The sequence below is a fragment of the Salmo salar genome, chromosome 04 (genome assembly GCF_965601325.2).
Source record: "Salmo salar chromosome 04, fSalSal1, whole genome shotgun sequence".
In the NCBI taxonomy this organism is placed as follows: domain Eukaryota; kingdom Metazoa; phylum Chordata; class Actinopteri; order Salmoniformes; family Salmonidae; genus Salmo; species Salmo salar.
Window position 1 is genome coordinate 19,712,238 of NC_138294.1, and position 23,275 is coordinate 19,735,512.

General features: G+C 47.1%; 1 protein-coding gene across 14 annotated transcripts in view; it reads right to left on the bottom strand.

Annotated features, from left to right (window-relative positions):
- Positions 1-1,771: 1,771 nt before the first annotated feature.
- LOC106602350 (GRB2-associated-binding protein 1) overlaps positions 1,772-23,275 on the bottom strand; it is a 107,236-nt gene continuing 85,732 nt past the window's right edge. For 9 of the 14 annotated variants that reach the window (XM_045716557.2, XM_045716558.2, XM_045716556.2 and 6 more), the window contains 11 exons: positions 19,724-19,852; positions 19,245-19,410; positions 15,922-16,138; positions 14,371-15,041; positions 13,102-13,196; positions 12,549-12,894; positions 9,212-9,301; positions 8,046-8,139; positions 7,547-7,664; positions 4,002-4,130; positions 1,772-3,924 (listed from right to left, as the gene is read on the bottom strand). In XM_045716557.2, the coding sequence (XP_045572513.2) occupies positions 3,766-3,924; positions 4,002-4,130; positions 7,547-7,664; positions 8,046-8,139; positions 9,212-9,301; positions 12,549-12,894; positions 13,102-13,196; positions 14,371-15,041; positions 15,922-16,138; positions 19,245-19,410; positions 19,724-19,852 (2,214 nt within the window). In that variant the 3' untranslated portion in view covers positions 1,772-3,765. Of the gene's footprint in view, positions 3,925-4,001; positions 4,131-7,546; positions 7,665-8,045; positions 8,140-8,640; positions 9,302-12,548; positions 12,895-13,101; positions 13,197-14,370; positions 15,042-15,921; positions 16,139-19,244; positions 19,411-19,723; positions 19,853-23,275 lie in introns of those variants that run through there. The other 5 variants (XM_082974163.1, XM_045716568.2, XM_082974164.1 and 2 more) reach the window with 5 other exon arrangements.

Sequence of the window (23,275 nt, forward strand, 5' to 3'; positions counted from 1 at the left end):
AGTTCATTTTGAGACTAATTATGATTAGGTCCTCTGCTGATTTCCATTTAAAATGTGTCAAAAACGACATGAAAGGCTAATTTATTATGAGTGCACGTAAGAAGTCTCTCTACAAGCTACTGCGGCAGTGACAAGAAAAGTGAAGTAGAGGCTTGAAGGCTGCGTTTATAAAGGTAGCTCAATTCTGATCTTTTTTTCTACACTAATTGGTCTTTTGACCGATCACATCAGATTGAGTACAACTAAGTGTGTAGCATGCTAAGGTGAACACAATGCCTGCCATGGATGTTTGCCAGTTGCTCCGAATGTTCAAAATCAGTGTTAAAACGCTTTTAAAGCATCGAAGGATAAAATGATCCAACTTTCAAAACCCGTATTTTTTGGCAAGCCACAGCAATCAACTAGGTACTTAGGTAGCTGTTTAGCACATTCACTAATTAGTTTGTAAACAATTAACAAGCTAGCTAGTTAGCTACCACGTTTCAGTGAAACTGTTAACAGACCAGCTAGCAAGCAACAAGATATGCCACGTAAGTCTAAAAACCACTTGAGGGCAAATCAGATTTAACTGTTCAGACTAGTCGCATGGCCTGGAATCAGATTTATCTGATTTTCAAACCACATATGGTGGTGGTTTGAAATGTACCTTGAAATATCCGATTCCATGTCATTTTTGGTTGTTTGAATCAGATATGCTAAAAAATTGGATCACACAAAGAAATGATAAAAAATAAGAATGTGTTGAAGATTAATCATAGAAGAAACTGGAATACTTCAGGCTATCTCCACCAGCCACATTTCCACTGCTCCTCAAGTACATTCTTTGACTAATTATGATTACAGTCCTTTTATAATAATTGGATTTCCATTTAAATGTGTTAAAATGACAGGAACATGCTAATGTATTATTAGTGCACATAAGTCTCTCTGCAAGCTACTGTGTCAAACAGTGACAAGAGAGGAGTAAAGACTAGAAGGGTGCGTTTACACAGGCATCCCAATTCAAATTTTTCTTCACTAATTAGTCTTTTGACCAATCACATCAGATCTTTTTCAGAGCTGATCTGTTTGGTCAAAATACCAATTAGTGAAGAAAAAAAATCAGAATTGGGCTGCCTGTCTTAATGCAGCCAATGTAGTACAAAAACCCTAAGTGCAATCAATTCTTTCATCTTTCTACCCACTCAGTCCAAGCACACTTCCCATACATTGACAACTGTCCCCTTTTCATCCAGATTACATGTTGCACCAAATCTTCAAGGGAAGTTACTGAAATGTGAGAGATTAGATTTGTATGTAAATTACTGCATGTTGAAGAGTTTTTTTCCTTGGTGGCTAAATGGAGAGCTATCCTATTAAAATGAGAGAATAGTGAACAGGTGAGGTAATCATTGATTGGGGAAGTGGTAGGCATTTGGACACTTCCTCAAACAGAATAGCACAATTTAGTACAGCACATCACTTTGTGCATGCATTTCTCATTCCTCTATAGAAATGTCTGTGGTCCAGAGGAGCTACAGGAGGACGGGCTCATTGTAATGGCTGGAATGGAATAGATGGTCAAACACAAACCATGTTAGACTCCATTCCAGTCATTACAATGAGCATGTCCTCCAGCTCCTCCCACCAGCCTCAGTGGGTGGGACTTCCTGGCCTTTGTTCTTTTTATCCTTTTTTCCCTCCAGTTTCCCTCCCTATTGTACGCCAACATTTTTTTTAACATAGGTGACATACTGTAGGGTGTAGGTGACAAACAGAAGACTCAAAAAGGTTGTTTTTATTTAGTTTACTTTCAAATGGAAATGTTTCTCTTTTGATTCATTAAAAAAAGATAAAGCATCAACGTTTTGCAGTTGGTCTCGAGACAGAAAGCTGCAATGGGATGGTGAGAATTAAGTAGTATGGAAATGACAGTACAGGCACAGCTTTTCAATTCAAATGATACATGCTGGAATAGTTGGTGCAAATATATACAGCAAAGACTAACTCTCCTGGTAAAACATGCTTAGGACTTAGAGAGAAATGGGCCTGTATTCATGGAGCATCTCAGTAAGAGTGCTGATCTAGAATCAGTTGTTTTGCCTTTTACAATGACTAAGATTACATGAACAGTGGAGACCTGATCCTAAACCAGGGCCGGGTTCCCAAAACTATCTCAAGGCTAAGTTCATCATTAGAACCGTAGGATCCTATGGTTCTAACAATGAATTTAGCCTTAAGCTGGACTTTCGGGAAACCGGCTTCTGCACTCCTACTGAGATACCTGAATAGGGTCCCTGGAAAGTTAGTAAAGCCAATAGTCATCATGAAAAAAAACACTACGATTCTGAATTATTTTCTTTTTAGGTAAAACATCACAATTTCTCACTATTTACAAAGACATATCAAGTAAAGTAGATCGTAAGGCATACATACATACATCAGATCCCAGAAGGTGTGTGTGTGTGTAAATCCATTTGAAATAAATTAAAACCTAAGAGAGATAATGAAATCGACACGCCATCACAATAATAAACTCCTGAAACAAATTGACTGGCGCTCGTTGAGAAGGCATTTTCAACAGCACTTTGCTCTATAGCATCAAATCTGTCCATTTATAGATTATTACTTGGGACAGCTATCGTTGAGATAACTCAAAATAAATTAGAAATGGAAATAGCTGTTATTAGTATTTGAATGAGTACCTGATTTCTCTCTTCTATAAACCTACGTTTGACACCTTTGCATAACTCACAGAAAGTGTCGGGGAGCTTCCCGTTAAAAGCCGTCACAGTTGATTCTGTCATTTCATATCACATGTCCCGATACCATCTCGGAGAGCGTATGGAATTCCACCCTGCAGAATTACCACACACACACCGTATATAGTGTTGAATAAAGGACACTTTCTGTTTATATACATAACACTTTGTACAGACTTTTCGTTTTGCAAATGTCAAGCCGTTTCCTCTTCCACTAAAAACTAAACGCGGAAAATAATCATTTCTCAGTCGATTAAATGAAGTTGTTTCAGTGAATCCAAACCTTTGATTGAGCACTTGGTCAGTTGCGTTTCAGAAAAAGTTACTTGTAGTCTATTTCCTTGCATTCACAACAAGTTTTTCACTAAGAAAACCTGGTTCTCTCTCTTACAATGTTTTGGATAATATTAGACCTGTACAAGAGAAAAATGGCCCAATTTCCTACCAGCAAAACTAGGCAACCTTGGCAGTAAAGTATTAAGTAGACACTAAGCATTCTGATTCTGAAAGAGAGATGACCCATTCTCTCCCAAAACAGACTCCAGACAGTGTCCCACAGTGTTGTGATTTAATCATAAAGGAAATGTTTTTAAGTCTTCTCCTGGTCATTCTCCAACCATCTAGAGGAAAAATCTAAACTGAAATCCACCATAAGTGGCAGTAAGTGTTCCAGACTCCAAGTCTTTGTGGATGTGGTAATGTCTTTACAGAGTCCCCATATCAGGCAGGTGAGGACTGATACATCAATCAAACCTACTTGCATCCATACTGCATTCAGCTTATTCCTGGCACATACCCCCTGTCTGCCACAGAGGGGCGCTGTGCTGTCGCTGTTCTGTCCTCGGACTGACTGATGGCAGTGTAAACTAAAGACAGTTCAGCGGCCCTGGAGGTCCACCGGCCCCTTCACTTCGGCACTAGGAGTCTGGAGGAGGTGGAGGAGGTGAAGGCCGGGGCCCGAGCCCGGGCTTGGAGTAATGTCTGCGGCCCAGCAGCGTGGGGCTATAGCTGGGTGAGCTGGGGGTCACTTGGGCCCTTTGGTGGAGGAGTCTGTCTCTGTGGACTGGCGTCCGTCGTTCCAGGCCTCCCGGGTGCTCTTGAGGGCCTGCGTCCGCTGCTGGTCCACCACCACGTAGTCCACCCGCTCATCTGACACTGCCAGACCAATCCCATTACTCTTCTTCTGGAGAGGAACACCCACAGGTCAGTTTCAAGTTTGTTTGTGTGTGCGTGTGTGAGTGTGAGAGAGATCGGTCTCACCTTCCGTGGTGGGGTAGACTTGCCGGGGTCCAGGTCTAGGTCCAGGTACTCCACCTGCTTGTCACCCTTGGGCTTCACCATTGGGCTGCTCCCCCCGTCCGCCGTCATGGGCGCACCCAGCTTCATGTTCTAAGCAACAATGGAGATACCATGTTACAGTGGAGATAGGGGAATGATGACACTCACAGAGCATGATTAAATGTTAGTGCTACACTCTAGGAGTGGGCAAGAGGAGTGGTAGTACAGCTACAATGGAGACAGAACTAGAACGGTCTACTATTAAACATACATTGAGCTATTACGCAAACCTCAAGTCACGTCAGCATGTACACTACCACTGCAGACGGTGTCTGAAATCTTAGTGGGTTTTGGGGGGAAATTACACCACAACCCACACCATGCAGTGAGAGCATAGGCTCTATGGGCATCTCCGGTTAGGCTCCAAATGTCTAACCACACTTGGCAACCCATCTCACCTCCTCTACGGTGTCAAGGCCCTCCATCTCCCTCTTAACAGGGGTGATGGGGACAGTGCAGTAGAAGGACTCCTCTCTACAGAGACAGCGGGGAAAGGTCAGAGGTCAAACAATAACACAGGATGTACTGAGAGGGGGAGGAGGAAGAGAGGGACTAGGAAAAAGTATAAATGAGTGAAAAAAGCAACAGGAAGTAAACATTGGGTAAAGGTGAAGAAAATATAAGGGAAAACATATCAATAAAAAGGTCATAAAGACCTGGAAAACAAACAATCAAGCAGACATACTATACAGGAAATTACCCATTTTGTTGTTGTGAAGTTAACCAGTCAATTTAGTATAGTTAAGATCATTTCCTTTAGGAGAGAACGGAACAACGTTAAACAGTGATTGTGCTGTTCAATTTATGACTCCCACCTGAAAATATTTATCTAAAAAAAAAAATGTATTTAGGACATTTTTGCTGTATTCAGACAGATTAGAAACAGCGGGAAGACGAAACAGCGGTGAGACAAATTAGGAGACAAAGTGGGAAAGGTGGAGACAGAAATCAAACCCTGGTCGCCGGGGTTGTGTTCACGTGCCTACACCACCAGATCATGGAGCCTGAGCCAGGGAAAATTATTTATATCTGACCTGTCAACAAAAATGGTCCTTGAGAACTGATGGAAGGAAAACACAAGTTAGAAGAATAGAAGAAGCAAAGAAAAGAGATGTCCATCAGATGGACTGAATACCTGCAGGGGGAAGGAGATGTCCATCAGATGGACTGAATACCTGCGGGGGGAAGGAGATGTCCATCAGATGGACTGAATACCTGCGGGGGGAAGGAGATGTCCATCAGATGGACTGAATACCTGCGGGGGGAAGGAGATGTCCATCAGATGGACTGAATACCTGCAGGGGGAAGGAGATGTCCATCAGATGGACTGAATACCTGCAGGGGGAAGGAGATGTCCATCAGATGGACTGAATACCTGCAGGGGGAAGGAGATGTCCATCAGATGGACTGAATACCTGCAGGGGGAAGGAGATGTCCATCAGATGGACTGAATACCTGCGGGGGGAAGGAGATGTCCATCAGATGGACTGAATACCTGCGGGGGGAAGGAGATGTCCATCAGATGGACTGAATACCTGCGGGGGGAAGGAGATGTCCATCAGATGGACTGAATACCTGCGGGGGGAAGGAGATGTCCATCAGATGGACTGAATACCTGCAGGGGGAAGGAGATGTCCATCAGATGGACTGAATACCTGCGGGGGGAAGGAGATGTCCATCAGATGGACTGAATACCTGCAGGGGGAAGGAGATGTCCATCAGATGGACTGAATACCTATGGGGGGAAAAGAGTGAAAGCGCAAACGAAAAAGACAAAAAAGAAGGATGACAAGTGATGGAGGGGGAAAGAAGAGGAAGAAAATAGAAGTGTTGAAGAGGAGGAGTCCTTCTGTGGCAACCATCGATTTCTCCATAAAAGATGAGGTTTGGGAGGCCGAGGAGGATGATAACGGAGTGTAACTTTTACTAGGTATACTATACTAACATGGGAAACTAGAAACAAGAAACGTGGACTCATCATTTCAATATCACCACACTAACAAAACAACAGTAGTATGTTTTGAAGTGACGTCAAACTACACTATATACACAAAAGTATGTGGACACCCCTTCAAATTAGTGGATTCGGCTATTTCAGCCACACCCGTTGCTGATGGGTGTATAAAATCAAGCATACAGCCACGCTATCTCCATAGACAAACATTGGCAGTAGAATGGCCTGACTGACAAGCTCTGTGACTTTCAACATGATACCATCATAGGATGCCACCTTTCCAACAAGTCAGTTCCTAACATTTCTGCCCTGCTAGAGCTTCCGCGGTCAACTGTAAGTGCTGTTATTGTGAAGTGGAAACGTCTAGGAGCACCAACGGCTCAGCCACAAAGTGGTAGGCCACACAAGCTCACAGAACGGGACCGCCGAGTGCTGAAGCGCGTAGGGCGCAAAAAAACGTCTGTCCTCGATTGCAACACTCACTACCGAGTTCCAAACTGCCTCTGGAAGCAAGGTCAGCACAAGACCTGTTCGTCTGGAGTTTCATGAAATGTGTTTCCATGGCCGAGCAGCCGCACACAAGCCTAAGATCACCATGCACAATGCCAAGCGTGGGCTGGAGTGGTGTAAAGCTTGCCGCCATTGGACTCTGGAGCAGTGGAAACGCATTCTCTGGAGTGATGAATCACTCTTCACCATCACAATCTGTGTTTGGCGGATGCAAGGAGAACGCTACCTGCCCCAATACATAGTGCCAACTTTAAAGTTTGGTGAAGGAGGAATAATGGTCTGGGGCTGTTTTTCATCACTGGCCCATTAGTTCCAGTGATGGGAAATCTTAATGCTAAAGCATACAATGAAATTCTAGACCGTTCTGTACTTCCAACTTTGTGGCAACAGTTTGGGGAAGGCCCACTCCTGTTTGCACCCGTGCACAAAGCGAAGTCCATACAGAAATGGTTTGTCGAGATCTGTGTGGAAGAACTTGACTGGCCTGCACAGAGCCCTGACCTCAACCCCATCAAACACCTTTCGGATGAATTGAAATGCCGACTGCAAGCCAGGCCTAATCGTCCAACATCAGTGCCCGACCTCACTAATGCAGCAATGTTCCAACATCTATTGGAAAGCCTTCCCAGAAGAGTGGAGGCTGTTATAGCAGCAAAGGGGGACCAACTCCATATTAATGCCCATGATTTTGGAATGAGATTGGAAGAGCAGGTGTCCACATACCTTTGGTCATGTAGTGTATTTCAATTATTCTGCATACTGATGTTCTATGGATATTCAGCCCACTAAGATATGCCATCAGACAAATTACATTGCAAATGGTGCACTTTACCATGAATAAAAAAATATAATTGAATTGTAATACATTCATTGGCTACTGACGGTATGTGGAACATTAGCTTATTAATGTGACAAGTTTTTTTGTTAGAAAATGTACATAAATCACTGTAGGATTTAACATGAATATTTTAGAAGAGAGTAGTTGAGGACGTGTGTTACATACTAGTTCGTCTGCCTTAGAGACCATGGCTACATAATTCTCATCACAGTCCTCGGAGTCGGTGCTGGAGGCGGTGCTATGCACCGAGGGAGGCCTGGGGGGCATGGGGAACCTGGAGGGACTGAGCAGCATCACACACACACACACACTGTTTAACACACACACACACAAATAGCAGCAGTGCCTGCAGAGTTCCCTGCAGATTAAAAATGACTCACTGGAAAAAGACAAAAAGCTCATTTCTAAGACATAACTACTTTGACATGTTATGAGGTGACTAAAGTCATGCGTGGAGGGTTAGTGTTCTGATAGAATACCAAACCTATAGTCACATGCAGTAGAAAGGAATTCAACTAAGTTGACACTGACCTAAGGTCAGCTTTATGTTTTACTCCCAAATGGTTAGGATGCGGTGAGCGACAATAATCCTAGATCTGTGCCTAAGGGCCACTTTGACCCTGAGCTGCTGTAGAGGTGAAAGGTCAAAGGTTAAGACACTTACTCCCGAGCAAAAGACCTGGTGACAGGCGAGCGAACGGGCGCCGATGACTCCTCCCACTCAGGTAGGGGCTTGATCTCCAAAGGGGCGGGCTTGGCTGTAGAGGGGAGGGGAATCTTTCTCATCACGCACCATCATCGCAACACAATACATTCCATCATACAAAAGGTGGTGGGGAGGTAGGCTTTCATTTGGCCAACAGAGGTCCCTAAAAGCCACAATACCTCCTTGCAAGACTAAAACTGTAGGCTGGATTCCAATATGAGAAGTTGAGTGTAATACAAAAACGTAATCAATTGGTTATAGGTTTATAGAGTATGTCCACATTGAGTATCCGCATGGTTAACGTAACAGAGCCCAATCTGGCAACCCGGGTGCTATAGAAACACATTCAGCATAGCTCCCTCAGACTGGCTAGAAAACACCATCTGGTGCTGCAGTCTACAGGACAGCAGCACTTACACTTCTCAGCTTACAGTACAGCACTAAACTCCCTTCATGCAAACCGGAGATATATATATCTGAATAGAACATAAAAAGAGGGGAAAATATCATTCATCGTACCTGAGCAATAAACTTTCTTCCATTACAAATACAATAAAGAGCACATGATAGAATTTATTACATGTTGAAACAGGAGCATGCCAAAAAGTGTTAAAAATACAAGAGGTAAATGGTTAGAACAGTCCATCACTGGTGTGTTTGTGTGTGTCAGTAACCTAAGAATCAATTACTGTACTCGTGTAATACATTAATGCTATTGATTACTTTGAATACGTGGGCTTGAGATTTGGTTGTTGGTGCGGTACACTAGTACACTGACAACGTTCTCCTACGTACTGGAGATCTTCCACTGGACAACAATAGCATTCCTGAGATATGATCATTCCACCATTTCCTGAAGAAGCCTAGAGGATAATATCTGTAGGGTGTTGGTGCGGTTCAAAAACATGTTATGAGAACAAAATGTGGAATCAGAAATGACAACTGAACAGAAGAGGGGGCCCGCTGGTCCAGGAGTTAGTTGATTGGATGAGACAGGATACCACGTGATGTCACAGGTCACAGGAGAACATTCAGAAGCATGCGTTGAGTTCAGACACGTTCGGGGAGAATGAGAGATGAGTATTCAGAACCAAGTTTCAGGCGTCGTTGTTGGTAGTACCTACCCTTGCGTCGTCTTGGGAACTCCCCTACGGTCTGAGAGTCGGTTCGCTCTAAACCAACCCCCTTAGCTCTTATTATTTTAGGACTCTGACCTGATTGGTTAAAAAAGAAGACTTTTCACATTACCATCATTGATAAAACGATGACATCATTGTAACCCCTATTTTAATAAAACCCTGCCATGCAAAGCCAACAGATCAACAGACTTTGCTGAGAGATAACTCACCACTTCCACCCTACCATTGCTTTGTCCCTATTGTAGTATATACAGTATAGACAGGACCATCGCCATGGCAACAGCAGACGCTAACATTTCCCATCATGCACCTCACTCCACGCAACATGGTTGTGACGAGGGAGTACAGCTACGACCGGAAGTTACTTTTCATAGTAGGTTAGGAGAGCATTTTAGCTAACCCTAACCATTTTCCTAACCTTAACCTATGTCTCCTAACCTGCTGGGTCAATTCTCCTAACCAGCTATGAAAAACGAACTTCCGGTCGTAGCTGTACTCCCTCTAGTCAGAACCCTGCAACATGGCTGGCCTCAACAGAGACTTAACAGGACAACAACATGCACCAGTATGAGTGTGGAAGATCCACTGAGAGGACCATTTTGAGTGCAACAACACATCCACAACAGCAGACAATAAAAGCGCACATTTATCTGTACACCAGCAGTCTGACGTTATAACCTTATGTATAACCCTCACTATAGCCAGAAAACACAGCATACCCCAGATAAAACCATGGCACACATTTATAATTGACCCCATAACAGAGTCATAAGGAAAGTGAATGAATGAATGAAGCTACTTGTCGGCATCGACCACAGATGTTTCAGCCTCACAAGACCTCACCTAGAGAACCAAACCAAGCAAGAGAGGCCCAATGCCAAATTGACCCCTGGACCCTCTTCAATTGTGGAGATCTGAGAGGAATTGATTTGTTAAAGCAATATGGTCAAACTTCCACCAAGTGCATAAGGGTCTAGGGTCTAGCGGTCGATTTGTACCAGAGCCAGCGAGCCAGAGGGAAGGCTAGAGAGATTAACCCTGAAGACTACAGAACACAACAGCCCTACAAGAACACACAGGCTGAACAACAGAGGTCCCAAACTCAGCAGGTGGATAGCAGTGGTGGTTAAGGTGAGGACAGAGATTGCATTGAGATGGACGTTTACGCTGATGGCCCACGGTTATGAAAAACTTTTGTAAAAAACTAAAGTAACTGTATGCCTATCCCTTTGTCGCCATAATAAGGACCCCATGACTACAGTAACATTCCAGTCTAACATGTCCTTGCACTGAATCACTCACATTCAGCACCCCATTGTGACACCATGGTAGACACTGGAATGAAAATAACCAAGAGTCATTGATCAGAAAGTTAAAGCTCTAAGCCGTGAATAGAGAGGGACTGACTTCAGGATTTCTAACATCTTCCCTGACACTGATTCCCCCTTTCTTCTCTACCATTGACAGTGACTGGTAATGACCTCTGCTTTGGGTCTGCCTCTCCCGTGGGATATTCAAATCCTTCCGCTCTAGATTGAAAGTGTCCCCTGGTGGGTCAGGAGGGGGTTGTTGCTCCATCAAAGAGGCCCTTTCAGAGGGGGGGGCACGACAATGGGGACAGAGGTGACCGCTCTGGGCTCCGGGCGCTCCATGGTGATGGTGGCCCAGGCCGGTCACCCCCCCCCCCCCAAAGCCCCAGAGAGGGCCCCCTGAACTCAGGGACAAAAGTCCCTTTGAATGTGGTGAGGGGGATAGAAAATGAGGAGGAGAGCAGGCTAAGCTAAAAGAGAAGGCTGAGAGGAGGGTGGATGAGGTGAGAGGAGAGGCTAGTGGGATAAACTAAAAGAGAAGGCTGAGAGGAGGGTGGATGAGGTGAGAGGAGAGGCTAGTGGGATAAACTAAAAGAGAAGGCTGAGAGGAGGGTGGATGAGGTGAGAGGAGAGGCTAGTGGGATAAACTAAAAGAGAAGGCTGAGAGGAGGGTGGATGAGGTGAGAGGAGAGGCTAGTGGGATAAACTAAAAGAGAAGGCTGAGAGGAGGGTGGATGAGGTGAGAGGAGAGGCTAGTGGGATAAACTAAAAGAGAAGGCTGAGAGGAGGGTGGATGAGGTGAGAGGAGAGGCTAGTGGGATAAACTAAAAGAGAAGGCTGAGAGGAGGGTGGATGAGGTGAGAGGAGAGGCTAGTGGGATAAACTAAAAGAGAAGGCTGAGAGGAGGGTGGAAGAGGCTTTGTCTAGAACACTGCCTACATTGAGGAGAGAAGAGAGGTCTAGAACACTGCCTACATTGAGGAGAGAAGAGAGGTCTAGAACACTGCCTACATTGAGGAGAGAAGAGAGGTCTAGAACACTGTCTACATTGAGGAGAGGGGTCTAGAACACTGTCTACATTGAGGAGAGAGGTCTAGAACACTGTCTACATTGAGGAGAGAGGTCTAGAACACTGTCTACATTGAGGAGAGAGGTCTAGAACACTGTCTACATTGAGGATAGAGGTCTAGAACACTGTCTACATTGAGGAGAGAAGTTTAGAACACTGTCTACATTGAGGAGAGAGGTCTAGAACACTGTCTACATTGAGGAGAGAAGTTTAGAACACTGTCTACATTGAGGAGAGAAGTCTAGAACACTGTCTACATTGAGGAGAGAGGTCTAGAACACTGTCTACATTGAGGAGAGGAGAGAGGTCTAGAACACTGTCTACATTGAGGAGAGGAGAGAGGTCTAGAACACTGTCTACATTGAGGAGAGGAGAGAGGTCTAGAACACTGTCTACATTGAGGAGAGGAGAGAGGTCTAGAACACTGTCTACATTGAGGAGAGGAGCAAAGGGTGAGCCACAACAATCTGCACTCCTGTCTGATGCCATACTGGAATTGTATAATGACACATTCTGAAGTGTTCTACTTAAGCAATAAGGCTCCTCGGGGGCACCTAAGGGCTGTTCTTATGCATGACGCAATGCAGAGTGCCTGGATACAGCCCTTAGCCGTGGTATACGGTCTGATATACCACGGCTTTTAGCCAACCAGTATTCAGGGCTCGAACCACCCAGTTTATAATTCAAAATAATGCAATGGTCATCTGCCTTTCATAACCATGAGCCAGCACATGTAAATATGTGTGAGTTAGAGTTGAATGCCAGGATGTAGAAAGACGAGCAGTTGTGAAAACGTTGATGCAACAGCAGATAAAGACAAACGTACCAAGATTCTCTCTCATTCAAAGACGCATCCCTTTACACCCCCATTCCCCTTCACAGCCACACCCCTTCACCCCCCCAGCCATCCACCCATCCTCCCTGCCCCCCTCTCCTCCCTCACCTTTGCGGTCCGGTTTGAGGTTGCGGTCCACGGGCGGGGGCTGACAATCGCTGATGAGCATGGGCCTGCGGGGTGGGGTATTGGGGCTTGAGCGAAACCCCATGTGGGCCGGTGGGGGAACCTGCTTGCCCAGGGAGAACTCTAAGGTGCCCGGGCCCGGGGTCATGGGGACATAGTTGGGTTCCATGATGGGTTCACAGCCCGACAGGCTGCCGGAGCGGTGGTGGGACGGGGAGTTGGCGCTCATGGGTACGTAGTTCTGGTCAACTTCCTCCATGGACTGGCTGCCCACTGGCATCATGCCTTTGTTTTTCTGGAGGGGAGGGGGTGCAGAGAGAGAGGCAGGCTACATGAGGGCATAGACAGACATAAGACAAAAACACGTACACAAGAGAAGTAGTGAGAGCATGCAAGCTTCCCTTATCTTAATCTGCACGTTAGTACACTTAAACTCCATAGTCATAACAGTCCAATACTTGTAAGGATCAGTGCGAGAGGTCCTTTATGTTGATCGTTTTAAACTGATTCGGGAGCATGTCGTGGAAAGACTGACCAAGTAGCTGTTGAAGCTTTCGTTGAAGTCAAACGAGCAGCTCTTGTCAGAGGGAAACGTCCTGGGGATATCGTAACAGTCCTGGGAGGCCAAATCTGCAACAAACATGACAGAACACTTAAAACCAGTGTAAACACAACATACCTACAGTATAGTAGTCTAGGTAGGGCTTACAGCAGTATGATTCAAAATGGTGTTAAATACTAAATAAAAAGGGAATACAAATGCACCATTGGAACCACAGTAAGTGTTGAACAGGGATATGTGAAGTCTGTCATCTAGGCACTAAGGCAGCTGGACTATAGTTTCCGTTCTTGCTCTGGTCATCATGTGTAACTTCACACTAATGGATTTCAGAAGGAGTTCAGACAAACAGGATGATGCGACTTGGGAGGTCGCCAGACTCTAAAGCCAAGGCAAGCAAAGCCTACTCTGGTACACAAACGACTTGACAAACGGGGAATCCCGGGACATTTGCAAAACGTCCGCGTGTTAGTTTAACAGACCTGTTTCATGTTAAGTGATAGGAACTGACTTGGACCGGATGTAGCTGGGGATAATGTTTAATCTTGAACTTTAACCTCCGATGCTTTTTGGGTTGTGTAAATGATTGTCCTTTAACAAGAAAAATATGATAATATTTGTGGGGGGGGGGGGGGGGGGATGATGACAAGGGTTATTACCATAGGCCACCACCAGAGGGGGTGATGAGGAGAGGGCCTCAGTGTTGTTTCTCTACTGCTGGTAGAAAAAAATGGGTTGGGAGCATCGACTGTACATAGAGGTTGGGACTAAGGCACCAAACGGCTTTCTCCTAAACTCTGAAAGTACGTGTTGTCTGTCTGCATGGTAACCGAACACCACTAATACTGCTACACCAGATGTCCTTGGAGGCAAGGCAGTCTTCGGCTGTGAAAAAGTATTTGTAATTAGCCATTCAAAAACACATCTGTCGCGTCAAGATAATTATCCTGGAGGATTAGACACTTGCTTTGCGCTGCAGATGATAGTGTTGGCTGACAACAGCACACACCAGCCATGTGTTGTTATGAACATCCTGTCGTTGCTAGCTAGTGTATTTAGCCTTTATAATGATACAAACACACACACACACATCACTTAGCCTCATGATTAGTGAAAGGATGTGGTACCCTGTCACTTAGCAAAAAGTGAAAGTGAAATGGAATGCTCGTGATCAATTGTTTCTCATCTATTTGACAGGACTAATAAATCAGGAAAAATGAATCAAGATCAATCAATGAGCCATACCTTTCCTGAGGCGTGATGAGTCCATGGTGCCGATGGTGTTGCTCCTCAGGGCCTTGTTCCCGGCGCTGGTGGGCACGCAGTAGTTCCCGTCCGTCTCCGACATGGAGCGCGGCACGCAGTACGTGTCCGTGGGCGAGCGCTCCGCGGGGGGCGGCGGGTGCCCCGGGGTCAGGGAGCTGAGGGAAGGCTTGGGGGGCCGGGGCGGAGGCATCCCATCCCCACCCTCAGACCCACCACTCGCTGGACCTCGAGGCACCTGATAGGTACAGTTACTGCCTGGTGTGGGAGGAATATCGTAGCTAACCGACAGGTTCCTCATCTGAGTCTCCACGGAGGGCTTCCGCAAGGGCGCGTTGAAGACGTAGAGCTCCGGGGCGTCGCCGTCGACCGGGACGGGGGGCGAGGAGGCGGAGGCCGACTTGGGAAGGAGCACAGTGTCCTGGGAGTAGGAGCGGGGGAGGTGGTAGAGGCTGGAGGAGAGGTCGCCTCCGCGGGAAGGCGGAGAGTCATAGATGGAGGAGGCGGAGGAGGGGTGAGGGGGCAGGACAGAGGAGAAGAAGCCGTTGGCGTGCTTAGAGGAGGAGCTAGTGGAGGTTGGCGTGCGGTGGGCGGGGACGTTGTCGTTCAGGTCCGTCTCCGACGAGGTCGACTTGGAACACTCGGCGTGGGCTCTATGGCAACGGCACAGATAGATAAACATCAGAAGGCTGAATGGTGTGTGAACATTTCACACACACTTCAACATAGATTAGTGATATGGGTTACATCAACAGAACCACAAATAACTCCTATTGAGGTCCACTGGATATGTTGTTGAGCAGATCTCATTGAGTTGTAGGTTCAGTATAATGATCCATGTTTCATCCTGTGGGTCATTTCAAAACATGCAGGGTCAAACACTGCACTGTCCTTTGCCAAAGGTCTATTGACATATTAAGCTATTCTGGATCATTCCTCATTTCCCTGTAAGAACGGCCAGGTGCTGCATTTTGGATTAACGAACACTTCTCAAACACATCAATCCCAGAGGTAAGTGCTGGGTTAGTTTTGTGTGTATTTACAATGTGTGTGTGTCTACATGTGTATGTGCATGTTCATGAACCTGTGTGACTTTGTGCACAAGTGTGTGTGTGTGTGTGTGTGTGTGTGTGTGTGTGTGTCACTCCACACTAAGGCTGCTCCAGACTCACTGATTAACCTGGGGAGAAGGAGCCCCTTTGCTCTCACACTCCTCCAGGAGGAGGTACTCCTGGGGGAGAGGAGTCACAGAGCTACACCACCACACACAGAGAGGAGGAGGAGGAGGAGAGTCAGAGAGAGCGGGGCGGGGGGAAGAGACCGGGGCGGGGGGAAGAGAGCGGGGCGGGGGGAAGAGAGCGGGGCGGGGGGAAGAGAGCGGGGCGGGGGGAAGAGAGCGGGGCGGGGGGAAGAGACCGGGGCGGGGGGAAGAGAGCGGGGCGGGGGGAAGAGAGCGGGGCGGGGGGAAGAGAGCGGGGTGGGGGGGAAGAGAGCGGCAGCGCTGGACTGTCATATCATGGACCCCAGACCCACCTGTTGGGCTCTGGCTTCTTGCTCTCACAGTTGACCAGCCACAGGTAGTCCTGGGGTTCGTCCAGGCTGGACTCTGAGTCCAGGTGGCGCACGCTGACCGGCTGGTAGGGAGGGGGCACGTTGGTCAGCATGGCCGGAGGACCCCCCAGGCCAGGGTGAGGGGGGGTGTCCACCACAGAGCCACTGCTGGCCGCCTGGTGGGCAGCCTTTGCCGCCTCTGTGGGGAAGAAAGAGGAGGGGGGAGGGAGACAGTCAGAACATCTGTGCACCGGAGTTAGGTCAATGTTGTTGAGAATGCTTCCATGCACAACAGTTATTACCGAAACGTACATGTTCTGTTGTGATAATATTATAGGTGTTTGTATGGTTAGATTTCTGACTTGTTTGTGTACAGAAAACAGTATAACGTTCTATAAAAGCACTACAGAGCAGCGGGAATTGTATAACGAGTTGAACACATGACTGAGATACCGCAAGATACATCCAGTACAAACAGGTGATGAGTCAGACTTGAAGGACACATTGTACGTACACAGGCATGCATGCTCTCTCTCTCGCGTCTGTGAACTACGCAAATACTGACTTTCAAATCTTCACAATCAATGATGACGCATGAGAAATACAACCATGAAATTAAAATGTAGCATCACATGTACATTACAGTTTGAGTGAATTTACTGAGGGAAATATAAACCCAAATGCTTCCTTTCTTCCTACAGCTATTGTATCTGCCAATGTTATTCACACCATTAATACTGAGCTGTATTCTTATCCAAATCTGTTTTGCCGTTTTAGTCCCAACCACGGCCAGAGAGCATTTCCTCAAGGTCTCTGCCTTGTCCTTCTCCATGTAAGACTGTGTGGAGACGGCTGTGTGGAGACGACTGTGCTTGGTTGTGCTCTATTCATAACCTACTCTCTGCTTGCATTACTCCCCGCCTACACTTCTCAGTGTACACACACACACACACACACACACACACACACACACACACACACACACACACACACACACACACACACACACACACACACACACACACACACACACACACACACACACACACACACACACAGTCTGAGCGGCTCCCTAAGTGCTCACGCTCAAGGATGCTCACCCTGAGATGACAGCTGCTCTCTGAATCGTTACTCTCTCCCTCTCGTCCCATCCCGCCCTTCCTCTCCTCCACTGTTTTCTCTTGTACACCCTCTCCCTCAATCGCGCCCCAATCAGTCACTATTCTCCTGCTTTCTCCTGTGCACTCTCCTTCTCTCCCGCAATCACTCCCTATACATTGCATCCCTTCATCTCTCCGTCTCTTCTCCCCATTCCCCTCCTCAGTTCTCTCCCTCCCGCTCTCCCCTCCTACGCTCACTCCACACACTACTATCCTGCTTTATACACTATCACTCACTCTCTCCATCCCCTTGTTTGTCTGTCTTATGTGCGGCGTCACCCAGGCAGCAGGAAAATCCCTTTCCTCCTTATTCTCCCCCTCCCACACCGCTGCTTTACAGCCCTGCTGCTCCAGCCCCCTCCACTCGCTGACATTTCCCCAGCCACGGTGCACCCTCGCCTGGGCGCGGGAGTGGGCTGAACTGTCCCCTCTTTGTTTGTGCTGTATGATCAGCGAGCGAGACTTTGCGAGGCACAGAGAGCAGTAGCCAAGGCCCCTCTGCAATATGAGAGCCACGCCGCTCGACCACAGAAATCTGCATGGGTATTAAGACAAACTTGCTGCTGGAACCCATAATAAACTCAACCTTCCAAAATGGCCCCATAGATAATATGTTGTGGTTGAAGTTACACTAGAACAGAGAGGGTAGGATGCAGCCACAACACCGAGGAAGGAGTGAAGCTGACCTTGTTGGATACATGGTCTCCCTGTTGTCATAGATGTAGTGGGTACTGCTGATATCATAGTCCAGGACATTTCTCCTCGACTAGGGCCTCTAAATGGTTCCCTAACATTCTGATTAAACCCACATGCATTACAATATTGAGTTTAGATTGTAGGGTCCATTTCTGCAACTCAACCATGGCCTAAAATTAACACGCACCAGCTGCAAAATGCAGGTCGATTTTGGCATTGGTTTTGTTTCATAGCTGGTAAATGAGTCGCACAAAGTCAAAGAACTACGAATCATATATAGCCTATCCCACCTCTGCTGCGACACTGCCTGGGCTGGAGGCTGTGCGCACCTGAAGAGTGAAAGATTCATTTTTAGAAGCGCTACGCACAGGCATAAACATCGGTCTAATTTACAGAACAATTTAAGTCTACTGATGTGAGACTTTGTCCTTGTGTTTCTTGGCCATTTACATTGTTTTGTTCACAAGCTAGGTTGTTTTTCTATGTTTGAGTTTCAACAGCTAGAGAAGACAAGACAACTCTTCTAGTCAGACTCAATCTCACAGGCACAAACATGAAGACTGGAGTCGCGTTACCACGGTAACCCCCCGCTCTTAAAGGGACAGGAACTTTTTTGTCTCATCAGTGATATTTTGGTTAAAAATGTCATTAATATACCACATTACTTCTTACTAGTAATAAATGTATTGTTTTAGAAACATTACAAAGCATGCTCATCCATTTTGAGTGGCTGGCAGATTTTTCCATCTAAAAACAGAGGTAATTTTAGGCCCTGAACTCGACAGTACCTCCCATGTCAGCTGAGAGGGAAGTTCAGGTCCGGAGGCACCTGTATGTGGCCCCCACTGATGACGGTGGGAATGGATGTAGAAAGAGGAACTCTAAATAAACCACAATCATGGTTTGGTGGGCCCCACACCCACTCGCTTTTCCCTGAGTAAGCGCGCGCGTGCGAACGAAGTAACGAATGTGAGAGAACAAATGAGAGGGAGAACAAATGAGTGACAGAAAGACCGCGAGAGAAAACAAACAAGAGAGCAACTGAAAAAGGGGGAACAATAAAGGTAGAGAAGGAGAGAAAGTGGCAGTGGGGCTCAGCTTAGGGGGGAGGGGCACACAATGCTTTAATTATACAGTACAGGGAAACATGTGGTAACATGAACCCACCTGAAGACACGGCTCATTAGGCCTCATTAAGCCTGTGCTGGAAACAAAGGCCGCTTGGCACACCGTGTCCAAACCAAACCTACACCAGGATGTGATCATTATGTGAGAGTAATACGTGTGGGGAAAGACTACCGTTTTCTCATGCATATTACTGTTCTGTTGCATTTCTGCGTTTCTCTCTTTTCTCATTGTATAGACACATCTCAGAGTTCCTCTCGTGTGTGCGTGCCTGCGCAGGGATGTGTACGGTACGTGTGTGTGCATGTGAAGCATCATCATTACCGTCGTCCGTGGGGTTGAAGCCGCAGATGTCACAGATGTAGCGGACCCACTTGTTCATGTCGTCCTCCGTGTCGGCCACCAGGTAGAAGACGCGGTCGATGGTCTTGATGTCGAAGATGAAGCTGTGCTCCAGGTCCTTCTTGTTGAACGTGAGCCCTGCGTCCACCTGTGGGGGGGGGGGGGGTTTAGCGTCAGCATGTAGCATTACCAACCACATAACAATAGGGCTTAGCATTAGCACGTAGCATTACAAACAACAGGGGTAGCAATATCCGTTGTAGCCACAGCAGCTATAAGCCACTGTCAATGTCATTACTGTTATAACTGCCTTTTATCAGTATTAGCTAGTGGTACTGTAGCATTACTAGAACCATTAGTTTTCCCTGATCACGTGACCTGACAAAAAACGTATCACATAACTAGGGTCCAGAGTAACAAACTCCGGGCCCTAATCAGCCGTAGCATAAGTAGTGTTTCACCTGTTCACACAGGTTGAGGTCGATCACGCGGATGGGCTTCTTGGCGTGGTCATTCTTGTAGTACTCCAGCACGTCTGGGTCGCCCGAGAGACGGCCGCTGCGGAGAACAAACCACCGCTTCTTCCATGCCTGCAGAGAGAGGGGAGACAGGAGACATTTTCATGTTGATCTGTTCCCATATCATCCCTTACTTAAATATTCCACAGTACACCCATAAAACCTCCCCCACCCCTCCTTGAAAAGCTTAACAAACAACAACCCATATTTTTGGGCATGGCCTTGTCCTAGAGTGGCTTAGGGGACCAGAGAAGAGCGAGAGAGCGAAAGAGGGACAGAGAGAGACGGACCGAGAGAGAAAGGTCACTGTGTGTTCGCTCATACGGCCCCATTCCTGGCTGACCACAGGCTGGACAGGGGCTTTGTTTTTCCACCCTGGCCTCTCTGTGTGCTTCTCTCTAGCCCTCCCTCCCTCTCCATCGCTCTTTCCTCTGGTCCTGTAAGCCACACAAGGACAGGCCTGTGTTCAAAATTCCCCCTCTTCTTATATCCCAATCCATCCCTCTCCCTCCCTCTACAGCCTCTCCATCTCTCTCCTCTGAGCCCCACTAGGACAGACAAGCCAGAACTATGTGTCTGGAACACCCAGAGCCCACAGTCACCACAGACAGACATAGTTTGTTCTGGTTAGGTCTAGTAGCCCGACTGTGGAAGAGCACAACCAACTACTCTAAAAAGGGCCACAGGCAATTAGGATTTTACAATAGGATTTCTCATCCATCTGTCTAGGAGACACAGGTTCCGTCCGAAATGGCACACTATTCCCTATATAGTGCCCAACTTTTAACCAGGGCCTATAGGGAATAGGGTTCCATTTGGTACACAGCCACAGAGCTTCCAAGGCAGCTAGGGTTTAAACACAGGGCACAAAACCCAGACAATGGGATATAGCATAGAAAAATAATCTAAATAGAATCCCTTTCCATTTCTATGGCAGACTTAAGACTGTGGGATGGATTAGGTTGACAATGTGGAGTGGTTTAGTTTTAGTTCCACAAAGGCAGTAAGAATAAATCCCGGGTGTCAATGATCGTCAGGCACTACCATCCGAAAGTCAGTCAGAGGGAACGAGACAGAACCAAGTGAGATGTCTAAACAGGAGTCCGCTCTCTAATGCTTTTATTTTTACTAATGAGGCCCGGCCCATCTAGATGTCTTTTCACCCGAACTGTGTAGCTTAAACTTATAATGTGGTTAACTTGTTCAATGAAACCTGCTCCCTGAACTAGGAGAAGCTAACTCAAGGATAAGCAGGACTAAAAAGCTAAGGTGGTTAACTTGTTCAATAAAACCTGCTCCCTGAACTAGGATAAGCTAACTCAAGGATAAGCAGGACTAAAAAGCACATCATGAAAACAAACTGTGGCTAATTGCTATGAGCCACCAACTCTGATTCGCTGAGTCACTTACGCTAAGCTTGAGTTTTTTGGAAGGATTCATTCCCAGATTGCAGCTTTAAATTGCGCTTAATCAATCCGCTTCAGGTTGAGCAATATTGTGGAGCAAAATAGACTCTGCCTATCAATGGACACTTGATAGAGGTATTGAATATTGAACAGTGAAAATGGATACAAAAGATGACAAACAGAAAACAAATGCTATTCGTGGAATTTCAAACAAGTAGGGGAAACCAAACCAGTAGAAAAACAACTCCCCTTGGAGATCAGAGCCCTGGCCTCACCCAAACACAGCCAGCAACGGCCTGTGAGGAATGCAAACTAAAAGCTTTGTTGTTGTTTTTTAGGGTTAAGATTTGAACCGGATTAACAATGCTGTGTTTTTTTCGCCCTCCCTTCAATTGTTTTTCCATCCACAGAGTTCCCTTTGTTAGCGGGCCAAGCTCCGGGTAGGGACGAACAGCCAGGAGGAAAGGAGAGAGCGCTCCGGGTAGGGACGAACAGCCAGGAGGAGAGAGAGCATCGTCCTGCTGTCCTATTCTGTCAACAGGAGAGTCGACCCTGGAGAAATAAACAGGCTGGCTGAAGGAGGAAATTTACATGGGCGTGCGCGCGCGCGCACACACACACACACACACACACACACACACACACACACACACACACACACACACACACACACACACACACACACACACACACACACGTGTGCAGCCGTGCACAGCAGAAACGCAAACACACGTTCATACACACACCCTTTGTAATTCTAATAGGCCTACATTCATGGCACAACCCTGCAAAAACCCTAACACTCCTTACAGTAAACATGCCGCGCAGGGTTCAAGAGGTCTGCATGACCCCGCCCCGCTCCCACACAGTACGCTCCACAAGAAGCTGAAAATATCAACCCCATTTAATAATCACTGTTTATTCAACCATAAAACATGAACAACCAAAAACAGCCTCCAGATAACAATACACAGAGCAACTAACCCAGTCTGTGTACAACTGGTCCGGTCCAGCATGAACTGCAGCCTAACCTAAACCAAGCAGCACACATTAGCATGTTGTTGCTGCGCTGCTCTGTTGCGGTCAGACAAAAGAGGAGGGCGACCCCTCTCTCTGTTACATGACAAAGCACTCTGGGCTCAGGTTACCCTGTGGGGACACAGACAGTGCCATGGGGTGAGGTTACACTGGGGGAGAGAAAGAGCGAGAGGACAGTAGGTTACACTGGGGGAGAGAAAGAGCGAGAGGACAGTAGGTTACACTGGGGGAGAGAAAGAGCGAGAGGACAGTAGGTTACACTGGGGGAGAGAAAGAGCGAGAGGACAGTAGGTTACACTGGGGGAGAGAAAGAGCGAGAGGACAGTAGGTTACACTGGGGGAGAGAAAGAGCGAGAGGACAGTAGGTTACACTGGGGGAGAGAAAGAGCGAGAAGACAGTAGGTTACACTGGGGGAGAGAAAGAGCGAGAGGACAGTAGGTTACACTGGAGGAGAGAAAGAGCGAGAGGACAGTAGGTTACACTGGGGGAGAGAAAGAGCGAGAGGACAGTAGGTTACACTGGGGGAGAGAAAGAGCGAGAGGACAGTAGGTTACACTGGGGGAGAGAAAGAGCGAGAGGACAGTAGGTTACACTGGGGGAGAGAAAGAGCGAGAGGACAGTAGGTTACACTGGGGGAGAGAAAGAGCGAGAGGACAGTAGGTTACACTGGGGGAGAGAAAGAGCGAGAGGACAGTAGGTTACACTGGGGGAGAGAAAGAGCGAGAGGACAGTAGGTTACACTGGAGGAGAGAAAGAGCGAGAGGACAGTGCCATGAGGTGAGGTTACACTGGGGAGAGAAAGAGCGAGAGGGCAGTAGGTTACACTGGGGGAGAGAAAGAGCGAGAGGACAGTGCCATGAGTTGAGGTTACACTGGGGGAGAGAAAGAGCGAGAGGACAGTGCCATGAGGTGAGGTTACACTGGGGGAGAGAAAGAGCGAGAGGACAGTGCCATGAGGTGAGGTTACACTGGGGGAGAGAAAGAGCGAGAGGACAGTGCCATGAGGTGAGGTTACACTGGGGGAGAGAAAGAGCGAGAGGACAGTGCCAT